Genomic DNA, 18,792 nt, shown 5'->3' on the forward strand with positions numbered 1-18,792 from the left:
CACCGGCAGTGGGGCCGAGGCTGCCCAGGACAGGGGGCTGCGTGCCTCTCGGGGATCCCTCCGACCGATGCAGGAACTCTCGTCCTATCTTGGCCGGGTACCCGGATTCCCGCAGCCTGTCAGGCTTGGTGCTCCCGGGCGGCACCTCCCTGCGCCACGTCCCGGACGGCAACTTCACGCCAAGGCCGCGGCACCGGCATCTCCTGCCGTAGCTCCCTCGACTCCCTCCCGCCCACCCCCTCACCAGCACCCCGACACCCCGCCGGAGCGTCCCGGAGAGGGAGCCCCTGTGAGCGCGTCCCGCAGGCGGCCGGGCGGATCCCATCCCACGGCAACCTCAATGCATCGCCTCCCAAGCACTCACCTCACCCACCCACTTCTTGCAACCCCCTTCCCAATCCGCTGCTCTGACACCAGCCCAGCCCCGGGAAAGGCAGCCCCTCCCTGTGCCAGCAGCATCCTTCCAACTTCTGTAGCTCGAAGTGTTCCTGCTCATCCCACAAGCTCTACGGACAGCCCCGAACGAAACGAGAGGCCCACTCCGTGCTCTGCTCCTCTCCCCTCTCCTTGTGTCCTCCCCAATTCCACTATCACCGCCAAAAGGCACCAGGTGGCCAGGTCAGCACTAAGGCAACAGTGCGGAGCAGAGCGGCAGCGACACGGACATCCCGCACCTCTGAAGTCACCCCGAAACTCTCGGGAAAGGGCCCTCTCCTCCCGTGCTCGGCTGCCGGCTGGCCGGGCCACAAGGAGCGGCCTCCGAGCGCTGCAGCCTCTGGCCAGGGTGCAGCCTCGCCTCTGCCCTTGCATCTCCCCCGCCGGTTCCTCGGCATGTCCCCTCTTTAATATCCTCTCCACCCTTCAAAGCACACCCTGCCTCAGAGAAAGGGAGAGGAGACGTCGGACAAAGGGAAAGGGACACATTTCCTTACTATGTTTCTTAAGCCAAACAGCCAAGCAGTGCGGATTTCCTCTCGCCACTGGAAAGCACCCCTGCTCCCCGTGTCTCTGTTACCTGTTGCAGTCACTTTCTGTCTCGGTCTATGGGGAAAGAGCCTATCTGCCTCCCTTCTGTACACCACAGCCCCATCATGAGTTTATTTCTTAAAACACTCCGTCTTGGTTTTTTTACTAAAAGGCGCGGGCAACCGTAGCCCGAGCCCGCAACAGAGGAGCCGAGAGATTTTCCCGAGTGGTACGAGCAGCCGTGGCCAGGGGGAAACGGCGACCGGTGCTGGTTGGGAGCAGGGAGAGCCACGCTCCCCCTGCCTCCGCATTTCCCTGGGAACTTTCTATTCCGGAGTTAACTATTAACTGCAGGAAAGTAGGCAATTTTCTTCGGAATGCGAACTATTTCCTTTATCCAGCAGATAGATGTTTGGGGTGATTGATTAATATGGAAATTGATATTAAAATATGGGTGGTAAGCAGGAACACTTATCCTGTACTCACAGCCGCACAGCTACTGCCGCACGGAGGAATAGGCATCCAGGGCAAGCACTGCGCCGAGTTGCTGCCCAGGGTTTTCCTGGTTCGCCAATAAATGCTTTAATTGTGAAATTGTGGATACAGTTATAATAGCTCGCATTAATACAATCTGAACAGTGCTGAACGAAAGGGCGCACGGGGGGCGCACAACACCACTCACGAGAGGGGTCCCGCTGCAGAAAGGGGAGGTGTTGGGATAATGCGTGGTGCCCCCCTTGGGAGCAAAGGAGGGGGCGGGGGTCCCACATGTCGCCAGAGTCGGTGGGTAAAGAGCAGAGATTCACGTATATAAAGATGGTGTAGAGCCAAACAGGTAAGCTATAACCATTTCTAGGGCACCAGTTTGCTGTAAGAGGACAAACAAGAAATGATAACAAGGAAGTCTGTAATTCTAGATTCAAGTTTGATAACACTTCAGCACGGCTTTAAGAAAGGAAGAGACGTGTGTCCATAAGTGTACCCATAATCGTTCACTCCTTTTATTTGCAGTAGCACCTGCGCTGCTTGGTTAAGGGTCACAGTCTGACACCGAAAGGAACTGTTACACCCCGGGAAGCCGGGAACAGTCCGGTTCCCGTTTGTTCCGGCCCCACTACGTGTTGCTCTTTTCCCTCGGCCAACCTCGTTCTAATTAGCCGGCGCCCCTTTTAATTAAGAGAGGACTCTCTCGGCGGCGACCCCCGCTCTGCCAGACGGCGCGCAGCCGCACGTCGCTCCTGTCGCCCCCCTGGGCAGTCCCGGCCCGGTCGCCCAGCCCGCCCCGCGTCCCCGGGACGCTCGCCAGGCCGCCCCCTCGCCCGCAGGGGAGATTGGCATGGGCACCTGCTCCTCCCGGCCCGCTCGGCTCAATCTGCTGGCGATGTTTTTCATGCTTCGTACCCCACCTCCCTCTCTCTGCCGATTCACACATATCTTTTTTTTTTTTTTTTTTCCCCAGTGAAGGGGGAATTTTCCAATCTCCTTTGCTGCTTTTCCCTCTTCCCCGGGTTTGCCTCTTTCCCTCTCACTCCCTTCCCTTCCGTTTCCCTGCCCCTCGCCCCCCCGCCACCGTTTGTTTGTCCCGGTGCCTGGCCGATCATCGCGGTGTATGAAGTTCTAACTGGTTTGTGTCAGGCAGCTCTCTCTAAGCAGTCTGGCGTGACGGATTAAACATCAACTAGTTAAATAAAAATTAATATCAACTGCCTCCTAACTTCTAATGTCATGTTGTTTATAACTAATGAACTGATTAGGGGATAAACACATCAGGAAGACATTTCTGCTTCCCTGCTCTTTCGAGAGAGATTTGCAGAATTCAAAGTAAATCTCCCAGAGTCTCTCGTGGGTTTTTCTCACACTGGTTTGGGGAGGGAGGACGGGGATTCCGTGGGGTTTGTTGGGGTTAGGTCGGAAGAATCTGGTTCGTGTGTGAGTGTTATCCGGACTTATTTAAACATCTCACCGAGGAAGCACGTTTCAGCGCCGCAGGAGTGTGCGGCTGCGAGCAGGGCTCAGGCTGCAGGGAGATGAGAAACCGCTCCAGACAGATCCAGCGGCTGCTGCAGAGCAGGCTGCAGACGGCATATGAGGCAAATGCTCGTTGCTGCAATTATTGACTTTTGGTGTTCCATAGAAATATTTAAAATGAAACTTTCTTTTTCCTTGCTTGAAGAAACAATCGACGATTTTTAAGCGACATGAAGGAAAGCGTTCCGTCCGTCTTCCTTATTTTTACAATTCTCCGCTCGTCTGGGGCATGCTTTTCTCCAATCCGCATTGTTAACATTTTCCTAAACACTTTAGAAAAAGAAACATATGCACACACATAACCCCCAACAGCCTCATCTTGGAGAGGTCCCAAGATTTTAAATACTGTTTGCCCAGCACCGCCGGCTCTGACAAGACAATAATAACAGGGGAAGCTTTTTAAAACCAATTTAGCAAATGCAGAAATGTAATTTTAATGAAGAATCGATAGGAGAATGGTTCATTTTTCCTGGGACTCCTTGTTGGAGCTGAGAGAGACTTTCAATCAATGGGGAGATGGAAGGGAGGGGTAGAATGAGAGAAAGAAAAATATTCGTTCGGTGATGTCTTTAGCACTGAGAATTTTTCTTCTGTTCTTTGGAGCTTTGTTTTATTTATTATTTATTTATTTTCAGTCGTGAAGCCTGTACCAAAACGTGGCCGTAGGAGCAAGGAAAAAGACGAGTGGACAGATAAATGGAGGGACGGAGGGATTGATGGGCAGGTAGATAATCTCTCAGAAGCACAAAGCTAGGTGCTCACAGGGGTAGACTTCAGAGATTTGCCTTCCGTCCCCTCCAAAGTAAATGGCGGAATCCCCGTCCCCCGCCACCCCACCTGGAGTCTGCCCGGGCCCCCGAGGTGACCGCTGTCATTCCTGAGTGGGCTGCACCACCAACCCCCCCGCGCCGTCCCCGACGCGCCCCCCCTCAGCCTGAACCCACCACCTCCCTTTTCAACTTGGAGGAAGTTCCTCCTCTGTCCCGCGTCCCCCTCTCCCTTGCCAGCCCCTCTCCGAACACATTTTTATGGTAATAAGACAACAAATTAATCTGCTGTTGCAACAAGACTTCCCTACAGGTAGCCCGTTTGCGGAAAGGGGGCAAGGAGAAGCAGATTCAAAGTCCAGGCGTTGCCCCCCTCCCTCAGGATCCCCGCAAGAATCCCCCGGCCCCTTTCCTCCCTAGCTGCACAGCACTGCTAGACTGGAGCAGGTGAGTCCCTCTCCACTTTTATAAGCAGCAGCGCTGCATTTGCTTTGATTGTTATTTATTTTCCCCTCCTTTTAGCTTGTCCCGGCTCAGTAGAGCGGCGTTTTTTTCTCTGTGACTGGTTTTTTTGGTTGGTTTTTTTTTTTTTTTTTTTTTTTTTGTGGTGGTGGTGGTGGTGGTGCTCTGGTGTGTGTGTGTTGTTATCTAAACCGTTTAGTTTTGGGTGGTTGCGCCTAGATCTCGAAAGTCAGCGGGGGAAAGCAAGACACCCAAGCGGGGAGGAGAGAAGCGAAGAAAAGGCCGCGGCAGATCTACTGGCTTGCAGCCGTCCCGGGGAGACGGGCCATTAGGCAGAGGAGCCATGGCTCAGAGCTCAGGGAGAGCAGGTAAGGCGGGGGGGCGCTGAATATTCAGCAGGGAGGGATGAGACCGTCACCCCCAACTCCCTCCTTTGGCAGGAGGCAGCCTGCCTCTGCTCTCCTCCACACACACCCTCCTCGCCTTGCCAGATTCCCCTCTAACACTTGCTATCTCACCTGCTAAATGTCCCCTTTCCTTACGGATGCCCGCTCCAGCCCAACTCGAAAGGCTGGGTTCCCACCGTGAGAGCTTCGCAAGGACCCGCAGGGGACCCCCCAGACGCTAGGGAGAGCCGGTCGACCCCCGGCCCCCCTCGCCCGGCCCGGCCCGGCCCGGCTGCCCGCGGCCCCGGCCGCTCTGCCTCGCCGCCCTCCAGGCGCCCCCGCCGGCCGGGCCAGACCCCGCCGCCGGCTTTTGTCTATTTACCTCAATCCCGGAGTTCCCTCCCTCCCGCAGAAAGTTCGGGGCATTGCCCAAACTCTTCCCCCACCGACTCCCTCCCCACCTCGTGAAACTTTGTTCGCTGTGGTGGCTCTGGAGCTGCGCTGTCCCCGCCTCGGGCCCCTCCGGCAGCCCAGCGCCTCGCCGGGCTCTGCGCGGCCGAGGCGTGGGGCTGCGGCGGGCGGGGTCCAGGACCGCGTCCCCCCGAGCTGGGGACTGGCTCTGCATCCCCCAAACCTGCCCCGCCGGCGGACGGGTCTCCGGATCTCCCCATGCTCACAGTCATCAATTTTATGATTTGCAAACAAAGCTCCAAACAAACCCCGCCGGAGAGGAGAGGTTTTCCTCGGCGCTGCCGCTCGCGATAAAACCATAATTATGCGGTTTGGTTCCCTCAAATTACATATATAAACAGAGCTCTTAATTTAGGGATTTTAGGAAAAAAAGGACATAGTGGTTTAAAATGCAAACGTCACCGACTGCCAGCACAGAGCCGTGCTGTTGCCCCGGCTGCTAATCGTTTGCTGCAGGGGAGGCTTGGAAAGAAAGGCTGCGGCGGGCGCTGGGAACCGTGGTTGGGAACCGGAGCTGGCAGCGCCGGTTTTTCTTTGTCATTTCTGGTGGAGTCGCACGGTGAAATATCCCCCGTCTAAAGAGGAATTCAGGTGCACAGAGAGACACGTAAGGGAGGCAAATAAAAATATTTGCCCTTCAGAAAACCACATCTCGTCTGTCGATAGATTACCCATATATAAATGCGTGTGCACCATCTCTGTAAATCTCAATATTAAATATGTTGTATGGGAATATATATGCGCATATACACGTGCAAACTTATGTTTTCGTAATCGAACCAATTAAATCCATTATATATGCTGTATACTATGTACAAATATGACAAAGATTCACCAAAACGTAAAGGGAAAATAGAAAGGCAACGAAAAAGGCCTCCCAAAAGAAAAGGCCACAGAGGCGTTTTTTCGCTATTCTGCACAGAAAATGTTCCAAGTTAAAACTAGAAAAAAAAACCTTCAGAAAGTTTGCAACCCCCTCTGTTCCTTTTCCCTTCTGTGTTTTTAAAGGATCTGCCGAAGTCCCTTTGCATCTGAGGTTTAAATAGGGAGATCAATAGAAAACAGTTGTAATGATCTAATTAATTATGGCAAAATTAAAAGCGAGTAGAAAATCAATCTCTGATGGTGTTGAAGATGGAATTAAATTGATAGTCCATCTGTTCACCTCCTAGACCGTATAAATATGCAACCCAAGGACGGAGCTAATGGGATCAAGCTGCCTGGGAGACTCTCTCATTCTCTCTCTCTTCCTTTTACTTCGTTCCTTCCCGAAGTTCAGCCCCGCAGTCCCTGTGCTCCTGCTCGCAGCCCTCTGTTCATCCAGCGCTACCCCTCTCGCTGGAGACACACAAAACGATGTTTGTGCCAAGCAACTCAAACCGACAACAGCAGCCCGCAAATCTGAGGGTACAAAGCCGTGTGGTTGGGAGGGGGGAAAGAAAGCTGAGGAGATAGCGTTCAGTGAGAGCGTGCTCCTTATCATGGTGTTTTTAAATCAAATGGACAGGCTTGATGATGACAATGACTACAGAGTAGTTTGAGGATGCTCTCCCTCGCACTAAGCGTCTTTTTTACATCGGTCGTGGGTTCAGGAAAGTCAGCCCTTTCTGTAGCCGGATTTCTATAAAATACCGTGTCAGGGAGAGGCGACACATTGAATTAGTTTGTCGGGTGTTCCTCACTGTGAAGCTCTGAGGGCAGAGACCCAACCGGAAGACCTCGGTGCTGCCCTGTCCCGGTGCCGTCCCACTTCCACACACCTGTTCTGTCCCCGTTGGGACAGCCTTCCTCATGTGGGCACCGACCGGGCAACCCTGTGCTGGGCTGTCCTCGGGCTTGCACCCACCTGCCCATCACGGTGATGTTCTGCTGATCTACCAGCGCCACTTGAAATTAAAGGAGAATCTGTGTAATTGCTAAGTTATAGAGAAACCACGGCATTACTGCATTTGCCCGTAAGAAAAAAAAAATACCCTTTCCCCCCAATTCCCCGATAATTTGTAGGTGCAGAGCGCACACTAACAGCATGGACAGATAGGGCGAGCTGTCAGGCTGGAGGAGTTCCCACTGTCCCGGCCCCCTTCTAATTGTGAAAAATTAAAGCTAGGTGCTGCGGTTCTGTTAGAAAATAACCAATCAAACCGATGATGTTATTGCCCGGGTTAAAGCTGCGTGGGGCGGGACGGTGAGGGGAGGGTCGTTTAAGTAAGTGAAGCCTAAATATAAATCAACTAAGACGGGGGGTCCCGGGCCCGGATCTAACCGCGTGTTCACGCCCCCACCGTGGGGTCGAAAAAAATCGACCGTATCTCACCAAGTTGGGTTAATTTAGCTCTGCCAGATCCCAAGAGCCGACGGGAAGAGTCCCGTCGGCTTCGCCTGCCGCCCCCAACGCCGCGCCAAGGATGGAGCCGGTCCCGGAGCCCCGCGCAGGGCCGGAGCGGGGGAGAAGGGGAGGGGGCGGGTCGGGTCGGGCTCTGCCTGCGGGGACTTCCCTGCCAAAGTTCGCCTTCCCCTCACACTTCCCCATCCGGTCAGAAACAGTGCCCGGGGGGAGCAGCCTGCAGCACCAATCGGATTTATTAATTGATGTATTGAAAAGAAGGATTGATTGACATCTCCTAATGGAAATTACAGCCTCACTTTCCTGCTGCACGCTGCCCTCCCGGCTATCCCTTCATAAAGAAACCCTTGAGGCGAAAGGTAGATTTTCATTTAAAGTGCCCCCGTCCTCAATTTCACAGATTAGATACGTTTTAAACACAGACGCACATATTGCGAATTAGAACTAATTTAATTATAAATCAAAACTGGGCATAAATCTGCACTCACCACAAAGGATCCATTTAGCAGAATGCAACTACCTCCCCTACCCCTGGAAAACTGCCTCGCAGAAATAACACTATATATACATTGCCAAAGTTATGGATTGTGCACAGTTCAAAGAGATCCAGGGGAGATATTTTTTCCCCACGCTGGGGGAGGGGTAAAGCCCCGTGTGTCAGAAATTAGCCGATCACATGGTGACAATTTCTCTTTCTCCTAGAGAAAGGAATTCTCTGATACATAAAAGTTTGCATAGATGTAGAAGGTTGTAATTCTGAACTTACAGGCTGGGAGGGAGTCGGAAGAGGCAGATTTTTGAAGTCCAGCAGGTCAGGATCAACAAACACGGTCACACGTGCACACACACCCACACACGCACCCACAGAGCCGGGGTTCGTATTGATTGGTGACGTTTGGTTTGCAAACATCAGAGAGGACAGGAAGGAGGGAAAAGACCGGGGTCCGAGAGAGAAGGCAAGGCAGGCACCCGGGAACAGCGCTCCGGGCTCGGAAGTACTCCCTCCCTCCGTCCATCCCTCCATCCCGGATCCGCTCGTCCTCTCTCCTCTCTGCGCGCCACTCCCCCGCGCCCGCACAGTTGCCTTCCGACTCCGCATCCCTCCCGAGCTGCCCAGCTGAGACAGCCAGAGAAGCTGAAGGGATTTGATGTCGGCTCACAGTTCAGTCCTTCCCCGCCCCCTCCACCTTCTTTTTATAAGTTAAAATTCTCCCCGTCCTTTAATCTCTCCTTCTATTCCTCCACCACGCTTAGAGACACCCCACTTCTTTCAGCCCCTCCATTTCCCCGCATCCTCCATCCCCTTGCCTCTTCCTCTGTGTCTTCCTCCTCAGAGGCAGTATACTCCGAGGCCATTAACAGCTGATGTTAAAGAGGAATGAGTCTTCCTCCCACTCTTTAATTAGGCGCCGAACTTGGGCTTTGGTGGCTCCTAGCCGGGGGAAGGGAATAAGCGAGCCCCTCTTTGTGAAAGAGATAGGAGGAGAGAGAATTGAATTGGCCCGTTTTCACGGCTTTCCCACAAAGAGGGGACGGGGTGGAGAGAGTTTCCCCATCAACTTACGACCAGTTTCTCCTGAAGCCCTGCAGACCCGCGCCTTCGCCCCGCTCCGATTTAAGCACTGCTCCGCGAGCAGGACCCCCCGCGCCCGGCCGGGCAAGCCCCAGCCCTCACCTGCGGCTCTCGCACCGGGCGGAGGGGCCGCGCCGGGTCCTTTGTTGGTGCGTTTCCAGCCTTTGTTTAGTAGTGGAAACGAGCCTGCCTTCCCCGACCCAGCTCCCGGCGCATCCCATCGGACCAGAGAGCCGTCCGTGGTGGAGGGGAGCGGGGAGCAGAGGCAGAGCTCACAACGGGGCTTTGGGAAGGGCTGCCAGAAAGACGACCTGGGCAACTTTCTCTGGGGAGGTGGATTTGTGTGTGTATAGAAATTGTCCGGGCTCAGCTTGGCTAGGAAGGAAAAGAAGAGAGACATGGGAAGAAAGCGGGAGAGAGAAGGGAGAGGGAAGGGAGGAAGGAAAGAAGGAAGGAGCAAAAGATAAGGAGGGAAAGAAGGTAAGAACGAAAGAAGAAATAAAGTCTCGGGGCATATCTATCACTTTCTAATGCATGTGCGGAGAAGTCTGCTCCCAACTTCCCCCGCCGGCCCTGTGAAGGGAGCGAAGTGGCCGCCCCTCTCCCCGGCAGGTCTCTTTGTGAGATCATTTTTGGAGATGTGAATCCCAGGCAGTCATTACCACACTTTGGCCCCTCTGACTGCTGGAATTACCCTTTCCAGGCACTTTAATGGGCAAGCCATAGGGTTTTTCGCTGATCCGCAGCAGTTTTCGCTGCCTCCCCGTTTTTATGGGTGTATTATAGTTAGGGGTTATATAAATGTTTTCGCGTGTGGTAACTGTAAATCCTAACATTTGCAAATCGCCCTGAGGCAAACTAACCTTGGACGGGCAGAGAGAGGGAGGGAGGGAGGATCTCCCACTACTGCTGATTAAAAGGAGACTTTAATAAGCGTCTAATTCACTCATGGGGAGTTTTATGGAGAAAATAGAGGAGGGAAAAAAAAAAAAAAAAGACATCTCCAGCGGGGGGCGGGGGGGAGTAAGGAAGCAGCAGAGTGGGTCTCTCACGATTCTACCCCAGTGGCAGCCCAGGGCAAAGGGAAGAGACAGTTGGGCTTCGCCAGTGCCTTAGCCTCCGATCACGAGAGAGACAGGAGAGTTCACATCTGGGCCATCCCCTTTTTGTGGCAGAGGAGCAGCACGGAACTCTCTTGCCCTCAACCCCGCTCTGCCGCTCCGGGGCAAAGAAATGAGCAGGCAGAGGACCGGAGGGACTCTGGGACTGGGGGACAGACAAAAGGACAGATCGGTGACAGAGCTTTTGTGGCGAGCCGGTGATGCTCGCGCAGGTCACCTCGACAGGAGCCAGGTCTGGGGACCCAGCTTGCACCGAGGGCTCCTCCAACCCGGGGCTGGGTGCGAAGTTCTGGGACAGGGACAGACCGAGGCCCCAACCCGGCGCTAGGAGCCGTGTACGCTCTCTCTGCCTGCCTGCTCAGGGCGGGAGGGGGCAGGCTGGGGCGGCCTCTGCAGAAGCCGTCCCTGTCCCCATATGTCTGTGGCCCGGGAGGCTTGGAGACTCGCCCCGCTCCGGCCGCCCTGGTGCGCTAAGAGGCGGCTTTGTTGTAGAAGTGTCTCTTCACATTGTTCGCTTCTCTCCCCCCCCGCCGCTTCTTTCTTTCTTTCTTTTTTTTTTTTTTCTTTATATTTCTTTTTTTTCCCCTCAATGAGGCAGCAAAAGGTCTTCGGCTTGTCTCGTTTTTGTGGCAAACGCTCTCTTGTAAAGAGGAGAGGTTAAAGTGTCGGTGACTGAATAAAGAGCAGCACACGTGGGCTATTACCATTCAGGGCAAACAAATGCAGAGAAGGGAAAAGCCAGCAGCAGGCAGGGCGAGGGGGGAGCGCGGCCCCCCCGGCGCACACACGCACCCGCCCCGCTGGCAGGGCCCGGCCGCCGGCCTCCTCGCGGCCCCGGCGTCCCCCAGACATGCAACCCACCCATGGCTCACAAAAGAGCGAGAGAAAGAGAGAGGGGGAGACATGAGGGGGTCTTAGACGGGAAAAAAAAGAAAGTAGCTTTAGGGGGAATGTGCTGTGGAGTGTGAAATTGCAGCCCGTGGTGCTCCATATTGTACCAGAAGCTCTCCAAAAACTCATCCTCCAACGTGACCAGAGGTGCTTAGAGGGGGAGAGAAAGGGAGAGGGGAAGAGGGGCTCGGAGACATAAGAGGAGGGGAAGGACGGGGACCTTTTATTCTCTTCGAGCTCTCTTTCTTATTAATTGTTAGTTTAAAATCTAACTTTATGTTTATGTGTTAAACTCGGCCACCAAGAGCAATCTCGGGTCTCTTAGGCAGAGCGGATGGGGGGGCGGGGAGGGGCGCCGGGACCCCGTCTGCCCCTCCTCACCCTGCCTGGCCCTCCGCGGCCCTACGCGACCCGAGGAAATCCTCACAGACAGCTTCGATCCTGTTTCCATATCTCCACGTTGCTGCCTGGCACCTCCGCCCAGCCCCATCGCCCTCTCCCCACTGGGAAGATCAGATCATGACACTGCTACAGCAAAGATGTGGGCACCCCTTTCCCCTGGGTGCTCGTTGGCGCGAGGCAGTGGGAAATTTTGGGCCAGAAATCATCCTGTCTTCAAACAAAGCACCTCAAAAGTTGTCCGAGAAGGTTTTATCAAAGCGTCCCCTTCCTTGAAGATCCTCTGACACTCACACACGCACCGATTCCTTTCCTTAAATGCCCACATCCCTGTGGGGGTTATTTATCATATTTTTTTCTCTTTATCTTTTCATAACCAGGTGTTTCGCTACTGACTTTCTCACAATAGGTTAAATTAGTTGACGCAGACTATATGTGTCAGAAAAACACATACAGAAGATCAGCGCAGATTTATCCTATGATTTCGTAAATATAGTGGTGGGAATACTAAGGGCTGAGCTAAACAAACTCCAAACTACCAACATTTAGGCTGTAAGCGTTCAAACACTTGGCAAGGGGAAGACGACAGGCAGGGTGCGGAGCCAAGTACTTAGCGACATGTCCGTGTCGTTACAAATGCAAAACTTCTGCTCCTGCAGCACCCGTCCTATGACCACAGGTCGCTTCTAGCTGTTTTCCAGCGTAATTGGCTACAGAGCCGTAGAAAATTGGGAAGCAACGTAGGTGCAAGTCCTGGCTCTGGAGCCAACGGCGATCCAGGCACAACCGTTTGCTCCGGGCCTGACCCCTCCGAGGGGCTCTCCCCGCCACTCGACCCCTATTGTTCTGGGCGCAGCGCCCTTCCCGGGCGGGCAGCAGAACAGGGGAGGCAGTTCCCAAGAGCAGCGTCTGTATAACCCCGTTCCCAGGGACAAGGCGAGGCGACAAGTTGACGAAGCCAAAGCAGCACGGGAGAACTCAGAGGACTTCGGAGGGGAGCTGACAGGGCCCTCGAGGTTATGTGTATTGGGGTCGAGGGTGGGAAACAGGATCAATGGACAAGATTTCGACTTGACCAGCTGGAGAAAGCCGGCTAATGAAGCAGATCGAAAGATGGCTATCACTGTAACTTCCCCAAAAAGTTTATTTTTCTTGAAATTTCCGCAGAGAGGCGACCGTCTCTTTTGAAGTGTAAATGTTTCTAGCTGGGGGGCGCTGGCTAGAGAAGAAGGGTGAGATCCTCAGATCCTCTTTGAGAACAAGAAATAAAAGCAGGGGGAGAAAAAGAAAAGGAAAAAAAGAAGAAAAAGAAAAAAGAAAAGAAAAGAAAAGAAAAGAAAAGAAAAGAAAAGAAAAGAAAAGAAAAGAAAAGAAAAGAAAAGAAAAGAAAAGAAAAGAAAAGAAAAGAAAAGAAAAGAAAAGAAAAGAAAAGAAAAGAAAAGAAAAGAAAAGATTCATTTAAAGTGGGACAGGGAAATAAGCACCCAGACCTGGTAAAGTGGAAATAGGTTTGGGAGATGTGTGTGAAACCGCGGGAGTGGCAAGAGGCCCTTGGTCTTGGCCTCGCCCGGTCCCTCAGGGCACACGGCAGTGCCCGGGCGACGCGGGGACACGCCAGTATTTTAAATTTGAGCAAACAGAAATTGTTCGGTGGATTTAAATGTTGAGAAAGCAATACTTCCAGGAAGTCTGGTGTGGGAAGGGGCACCAGGTGATATTGTGGTATGTGTGGTGGGGGAAGGCGACTGCGAGCTGGGAGTCTTTTCCTTTCTACTTTTCCCATCCCTTTCCTTCCCTCTCCTTAGAAAGCAGTCTTGTTCTACCAAGCTCAGGTCTTCCCTGTTTACAAGGGTTGCCTCTACGCCGTGGGACTCAGGCTTCCTCTCACAGAGTGCTCATCTTATGTATTTTTCGAGTCTGTTCTTCCTGCCTGTCTCCTCAGTGATACAGGAAAACAGCGAGGAAACTACGGCAAAATACATTACCGGGAGATTTGGGTTTCTCTGGCTTTCCCGGCCTATCACCAAGCTCTTATCTCCTCACCATGCAATCAGCAGTTACAAAGGCTCAGAGCACCTCTGAGAGAGAGTCCATGAACTCCCCAAGTGTTAGTGACAGCGCAGGGAGTTATCTTCCACGCGGCACTGCCGGGGACGCCCGCCCTCACCTCCCACAGCCTTCGGGCTCGGCTGTGTGCATGAGCACGGCCCGAAGGGCGCGGGGCAATCGGGGCTGCCTAGGCGGAAGGGAGGAATGGCGGGGGTGGCTGCTGGAAGACCGCTCGGAGGGGTAGAGTTGTTACAGAGCTGTTTCCAGCCACGGGCAACGCGGGAGGCGCCGGGTGGCCGGAGGGGTTACCGGCAGCGGCGATCAGCGGGCTCCCGGCCCCGTCGCGAACAAGAGTCTCTGCTGCCGGGGGGACTGGATAGCCACTGCTGTCCCGCCGGCAGGTGCCGGGCCGTGCCATGCCGGGCCGTGCCGGGATCCCGACGGGATCGGGACCGCCGCCACCCCTTCCCCGCGCCGCCAAGCGACCGGAGGGCGCCATCTACGGGCCGCGCCGGGGAGCGCCGCCGGCCCGCACCTGAGCGCGGCCCCTCCGCCCCCGCGCGGGGCGGCCCCGCCGCGGCCGGGCCCGGGGCCCGGGGCGGGAGCGCCGGGAAGGGACCCGGCGAGCGGGCGGAGGGTGCCGCGGGCCCGGCGCGGGTGGGCGAGCGGCGGCCGCGGGGCAGAGCCGGGGTAGGTCGGCCGTGAGCGGGGTACCCCCGGCCCGGCGGCGGGGCTGCTCACGCGGAGCTGCGGCCGCTCTCAAGTTGGCGTGCGGGGGGAGTTCCCCGGGCGGGGCGGTACGGTTCCTTTGGCTTCGCCAGTCGGGCGACAGCGACCACCACTCCTCAGCGGGCAGCGGAGAGCTCCCACTCCCGCGGAAAACTCTCCCTGTGCAGGGGCGGGCAAGGCCGCCTCAGCCGTGGCCGGCGCGCCTGTCCGCAGTGCAGCCCCGCAGCCCCGGGGACTCACTTCACATGTAACCCCGGTGGTGTAACAAAAAAATTTATATTTTCCAAATCTTTTTTTTTTTTTTTTTTTTTTCCTCGACACAAGGGAAAGAGAGAGGGGAGAGAGAAAGATAAAACATCAGCTGAAGTGCCAAAATGATTTATGAGACAGTGGAAAATATTTCATAAAGATCTCTCAGAGATTCTTTACTTAGAGCTGTTAGGAAAAAAAAGGGGCTGTTTTGTGACAGATAAGCAGAAGGATGGGGAAGGATGAAGGAGGAAAAGAGAAGGAAGTACATTTCAGGTGATGGTAGACTCACAATTCTGAAAATTGATCTCACAGCAATTTCTGCCCTGTCTTTTCGCCCCTCGTTATTACCCTAAGAAGGCGTTTCTTACGTTTCTTACTTGCTCTGTGTTGCTCTGCTAGGTCAAACCCATGTCTATCTTAGCAGTGGATTTATTTGTTAAATAACTTTAAAATCCCACTCTGGTACAAAAAACCCCCCCAAACCCACAAAAAACCAAACACCAAAACAAAACTAAACAAACAAACAAACAGAGAGAGAGAGAGGAGAAGCAGCAGAGATGTGGAAAGTGTGAAGTTGGAGTTGAAATAGCTGTTATTTCCCCAAATGTGCGTGAGAGGAAACTTTGCAATTACTGAAACGGGCCCAACCTCTTGCTTTAAAGAGGTGCAAGAAGCTCCTTTGCTCTTCCATTCTCTCTCTGTCTCATTCTCTCTTTCTCTCGGTCTGTCTAGCTTCTATTTATTTTTCTTTCTTTTTCTTCTTTATACCTTTCTCTCTTGGTCTCTCTCCTCTCGCTGTCTCTCTCCTTTTCCTTTTCCTTCCTCTCTCTCCCTCACCTTCTTTCTCCCATTCTCTCCTCGTCCGTCTCCCACACTAAGCCGCACACCAGGGAAGCCTTGATGTGTATCGAATCCCCCCCTCCCCCCGCCTCTGTCCCCCTTTACCCCGAGTAAAGTCTCCGGTAAAAAAGAGCAGGGCGTAAGAAGGGAGATGAAACTACCAAGGCGTGTGTGCGTGTGTTAAATAAGGGAGTTAAGGATCCTGAGCCGCAACTGACAACAAAGCGGGGCTCACGTCCGTTCCCGCGGGCCGGGCAGGGGCGCCGCCGCCCCGCACACGCACGGCCCGGGGCGCTCCGGAGCGCGCAGCCGGGGCTCCCCCGCGCCGGGTCCCGTAGGCAGCGGCCCCCCCCGCGCCGAGCGCCGCCGGCCCGGCCCTCCTCTCTCTCCTCTCCTCTCCCCTCTCCTCTCCTCTCCTGGCCGCGCTCGGCTCGGCGCGCTGGCGAATCAGAGAGTGTCGGAATCTATTGCCTTTGTCTGACAAGTCATCCATCTCCGGGGAGGCGGGCGGGGGGCTGAGGGCGCTGCGGCTTTTAGAGAGACACACACCGGGAGCGGAGGCTCCAGTCTCCGGCCCCGGCTCCTCGCAAGCACTTCCCACCTCGGGCGAAAGTCCGCCGGCGCCGGATCCGCCGCCCGGCCGAGAGGAGGGGTCGCGCCCGCCCGCCGCTCGCCGCTTTCCCGGGGATTGCTACTCCGCTTTGAACTTAAATGAACTAGCCCCGGACCGCGGGAGGAGGAGGAGGAGGAGGGAGAGCCGCGTCCTCTGCGCCTTCTGCCGCCTGGCCGCCGGCCGCACCTTGCTCCGGCACCCCCTCCCCGCCGCCGGGGATGCTCTGAGCCCTCCCAGCCATGACACCCACCTGCCCCCCGGCGCCGCCAGTCCCTCGCTCCCACGGACTCTGCTGACTCCGCCAGCTCCGCCGCCCCGGCCCCCCAAGGCCGGCGTAGCCCTCCCGCACCCCGGAAAGTACTTCGCTGCCCGCTTCGCCGGGCAGGGGGCCCAGCGCACCCCGCCGCTTCCCTCCTTTCCTTTCCCTCTGCGCTTTTTTGTTTTGTTTTGTTTTCGTTTGTTTTTGTTTTTGTTTTTTTTTTTCTCCCCTAAGTCTTGAAGTTGAGTTTTAGAGGCGACACGGCGGCTTCAGCCGATTTCTTCCCCTTCCTTTGCCTCCCCATGGATATGCACTGCAAAGCAGACCCCTTCTCAGCAATGCACCGTGAGTACTGGAGCCCGGCTCCTTCCGCTGCTCTCTCTCTTTCTCATCCCTCCATTCTTCTTTCCCCAACCATCCTTCCTCACCTGATCCTCCTCCAGGTCCATCCTTTCACCCTGGTTGATACCGGGCTTAGAGAGGCGTTCAGAAGGCAGGACGGATACCGCCGGCCCGAGCAACAGAGCGAGGATGCCGGGCAGCCCCGGAGCCGCAGGGAGCAGCCCTCCGTGCCGGCAGTGGGGCAGGGTCCAGGACCCCCAGTCCGGGGGTAGGGGGCTGTGTGCGGCTGTGCCTGTGCTACGAGCCGTGTGTGTGCGTGAAAGAAAGCACCCCCCGAAACAGAACTGTCCTCTGCAAAGACACTTTCCCCATCGCCCCTCAAACAACACGAGTTTATTCTGACTCGTGTCAGCCCCCGGGACGGACCTTTTCCCTATCCGTGCTCCGCCGGGCCGGGGCTCCCCGCAACCCCGCTTGGCTCTAACCCCCTAGATTCCCCCGCGCTCTGATGCTGTTTGCTTTGATTTCGGATTTCAGTGGCAGAGAGAGGAGATGCCAGTTTCAAATTAATGGCGGGTTGGTCGGTGACTGTTCCGTGCTTCGTTTTGGTTTGGCAAAAGGTTGGACTGCGGGAAAAACAGGACAATTTTATGGCTAGGAGATGGAGTGGCTTTGAAGGCTCCCAAGAAGTCACGATCCCTCCTGGTTTGTTTACCAGATCCCCTGTGTGCATTTTAAATGCATTCCTGGCACAGAGTAAAGTGCATTCATGATATATTTTCAATTTAAAAAACATTTCTGTAAGAGGGGAACGAAGGAAAGCCCCCTTTACCAGGGACCATAACAGTAATTTCCCGTGACTTTAATTTCATCGCAGGAAGGAAAATAATTCCGCGATTTAAATTAAAGAAAAAAATACAAATAGAAAGCCGAGATCGAGAGCACGTTGAGTCAGGAAATGAATAATTAAGAGCAATTTGTAACTTTTGACACTGAAACTTTTGAGGACACGCCCTGCCTGCTGCATAAAATACAAATCGAAAAGATATAAAATAGAAAAACTAAAGTTTAAAAAAAAAAAAAAAAAGCCAGATTTTGCCGAGAGAATGAAGGTGAAGAAATACAAACCCATAATTAGATCCCCAAACGTGGATGTAGGTAACTGTCTTTCTGTTTCCAAATAACTGATTTCCAAGATAAATTGCTTAAAATGTGGAGTTTAATTTTCGAATACCTTTAACGGCAAACAGTCCGTGCATTAGGCATTATTTTAGTTTTCAGCGGTGCGACCTGCTTTCAGACGCGATTGCAGTAATTCCGCCTCCAGTACGATCCGGAACATATAGGCAGACGAAGGAGGTATTTCGCTGTCGCTGATTTTTTAAAAACTCCAGTGAGATTCATGAACAAATTTTGGCTTCCGATTAGGGGAAAAAAAAAATCAACATTTGATTCGCTTCCTAGAGTGTATTTCTAGAGCTACAGACCTGGATATTAGTAAGCAATTAAAACAGATGCGGGCGCAGGCTCTTGACACACAGACAGCAACACACTATGGGTACGGCAGCGGCACGGCTTGATATGTGCATATACAGACGCCGGTACTTATATGCAGATAAATACATGAAAATATCTGACTGCTCTGACAGAAAGAACCTTAGAAAACCACGGGGCAGAGCAAAACAAACTCGTGTGAAAAATATCCAGACTGCAATAATTTGAATTATTAATTTTTAATCTTTTTGCATCAGTTGCCTTTTAATACTTTGTAATGCGAGTTATAATAGGTGTTTTGAATTATTTATCATGGAGTTGCCGAAGAAATTGCTGTCTTGTAACTTTAGAGGCAACATGTGCAGAAGGGGTTCTGAACAAATGAAGGAAGCACAGAGCAACATATACCCGCAGGTTTTAGTGGTGGATGACAAATGTCCCCCCCTCCTCTCTAAAACACCAAATACGTTTAAAAAAAAACCAAAAAAAACCCACAACAAACCAAACCAACAACAACAAAAAAGAAATTAACAAAAGAATTCAACAAATAACCTCGGTTCACCGAGGAACGATGAGGAAGCCTGCCGGCGTCCCGGCCGATGCAGCTGGGAGGGGATGTGTGAAGGTGTTACTGAAGGGGTGGGGGAGATGGAAAAAACTCTATTTGTGCGAAAGGACCTGGATCGATCGCAGGGCAATGAGAGTTTCCACTAAGTTCAGAGCCAATAAGTCAGTGTCAGAAGCAAGGGAGAAAAAAACCTCAGCGAAAATACAAACAGATCATTTTTCAGCAAACTGCAAAACGA

General features: G+C 53.7%; 1 protein-coding gene across 8 annotated transcripts in view; it reads left to right on the top strand.

The window, feature by feature from the left end:
• Positions 1–15,837: 15,837 nt before the first annotated feature.
• PAX2 (paired box 2) overlaps positions 15,838–18,792 on the top strand; it is a 90,545-nt gene continuing 87,590 nt past the window's right edge. For all 8 annotated transcript variants that reach the window (XM_050305729.1, XM_050305727.1, XM_050305734.1 and 5 more), the window contains exon 1: positions 15,838–16,495. In XM_050305729.1, the coding sequence (XP_050161686.1) occupies positions 16,453–16,495 (43 nt within the window). In that variant the 5' untranslated portion in view covers positions 15,838–16,452. The remainder of the gene's footprint in view (positions 16,496–18,792) is intronic.

The sequence above is a fragment of the Myiozetetes cayanensis genome, unplaced genomic scaffold, assembly GCF_022539395.1.
Source record: "Myiozetetes cayanensis isolate MyiCay16 unplaced genomic scaffold, myiCay2020 scf10, whole genome shotgun sequence".
NCBI classification, from domain to species: Eukaryota; Metazoa; Chordata; class Aves; order Passeriformes; family Tyrannidae; genus Myiozetetes; species Myiozetetes cayanensis.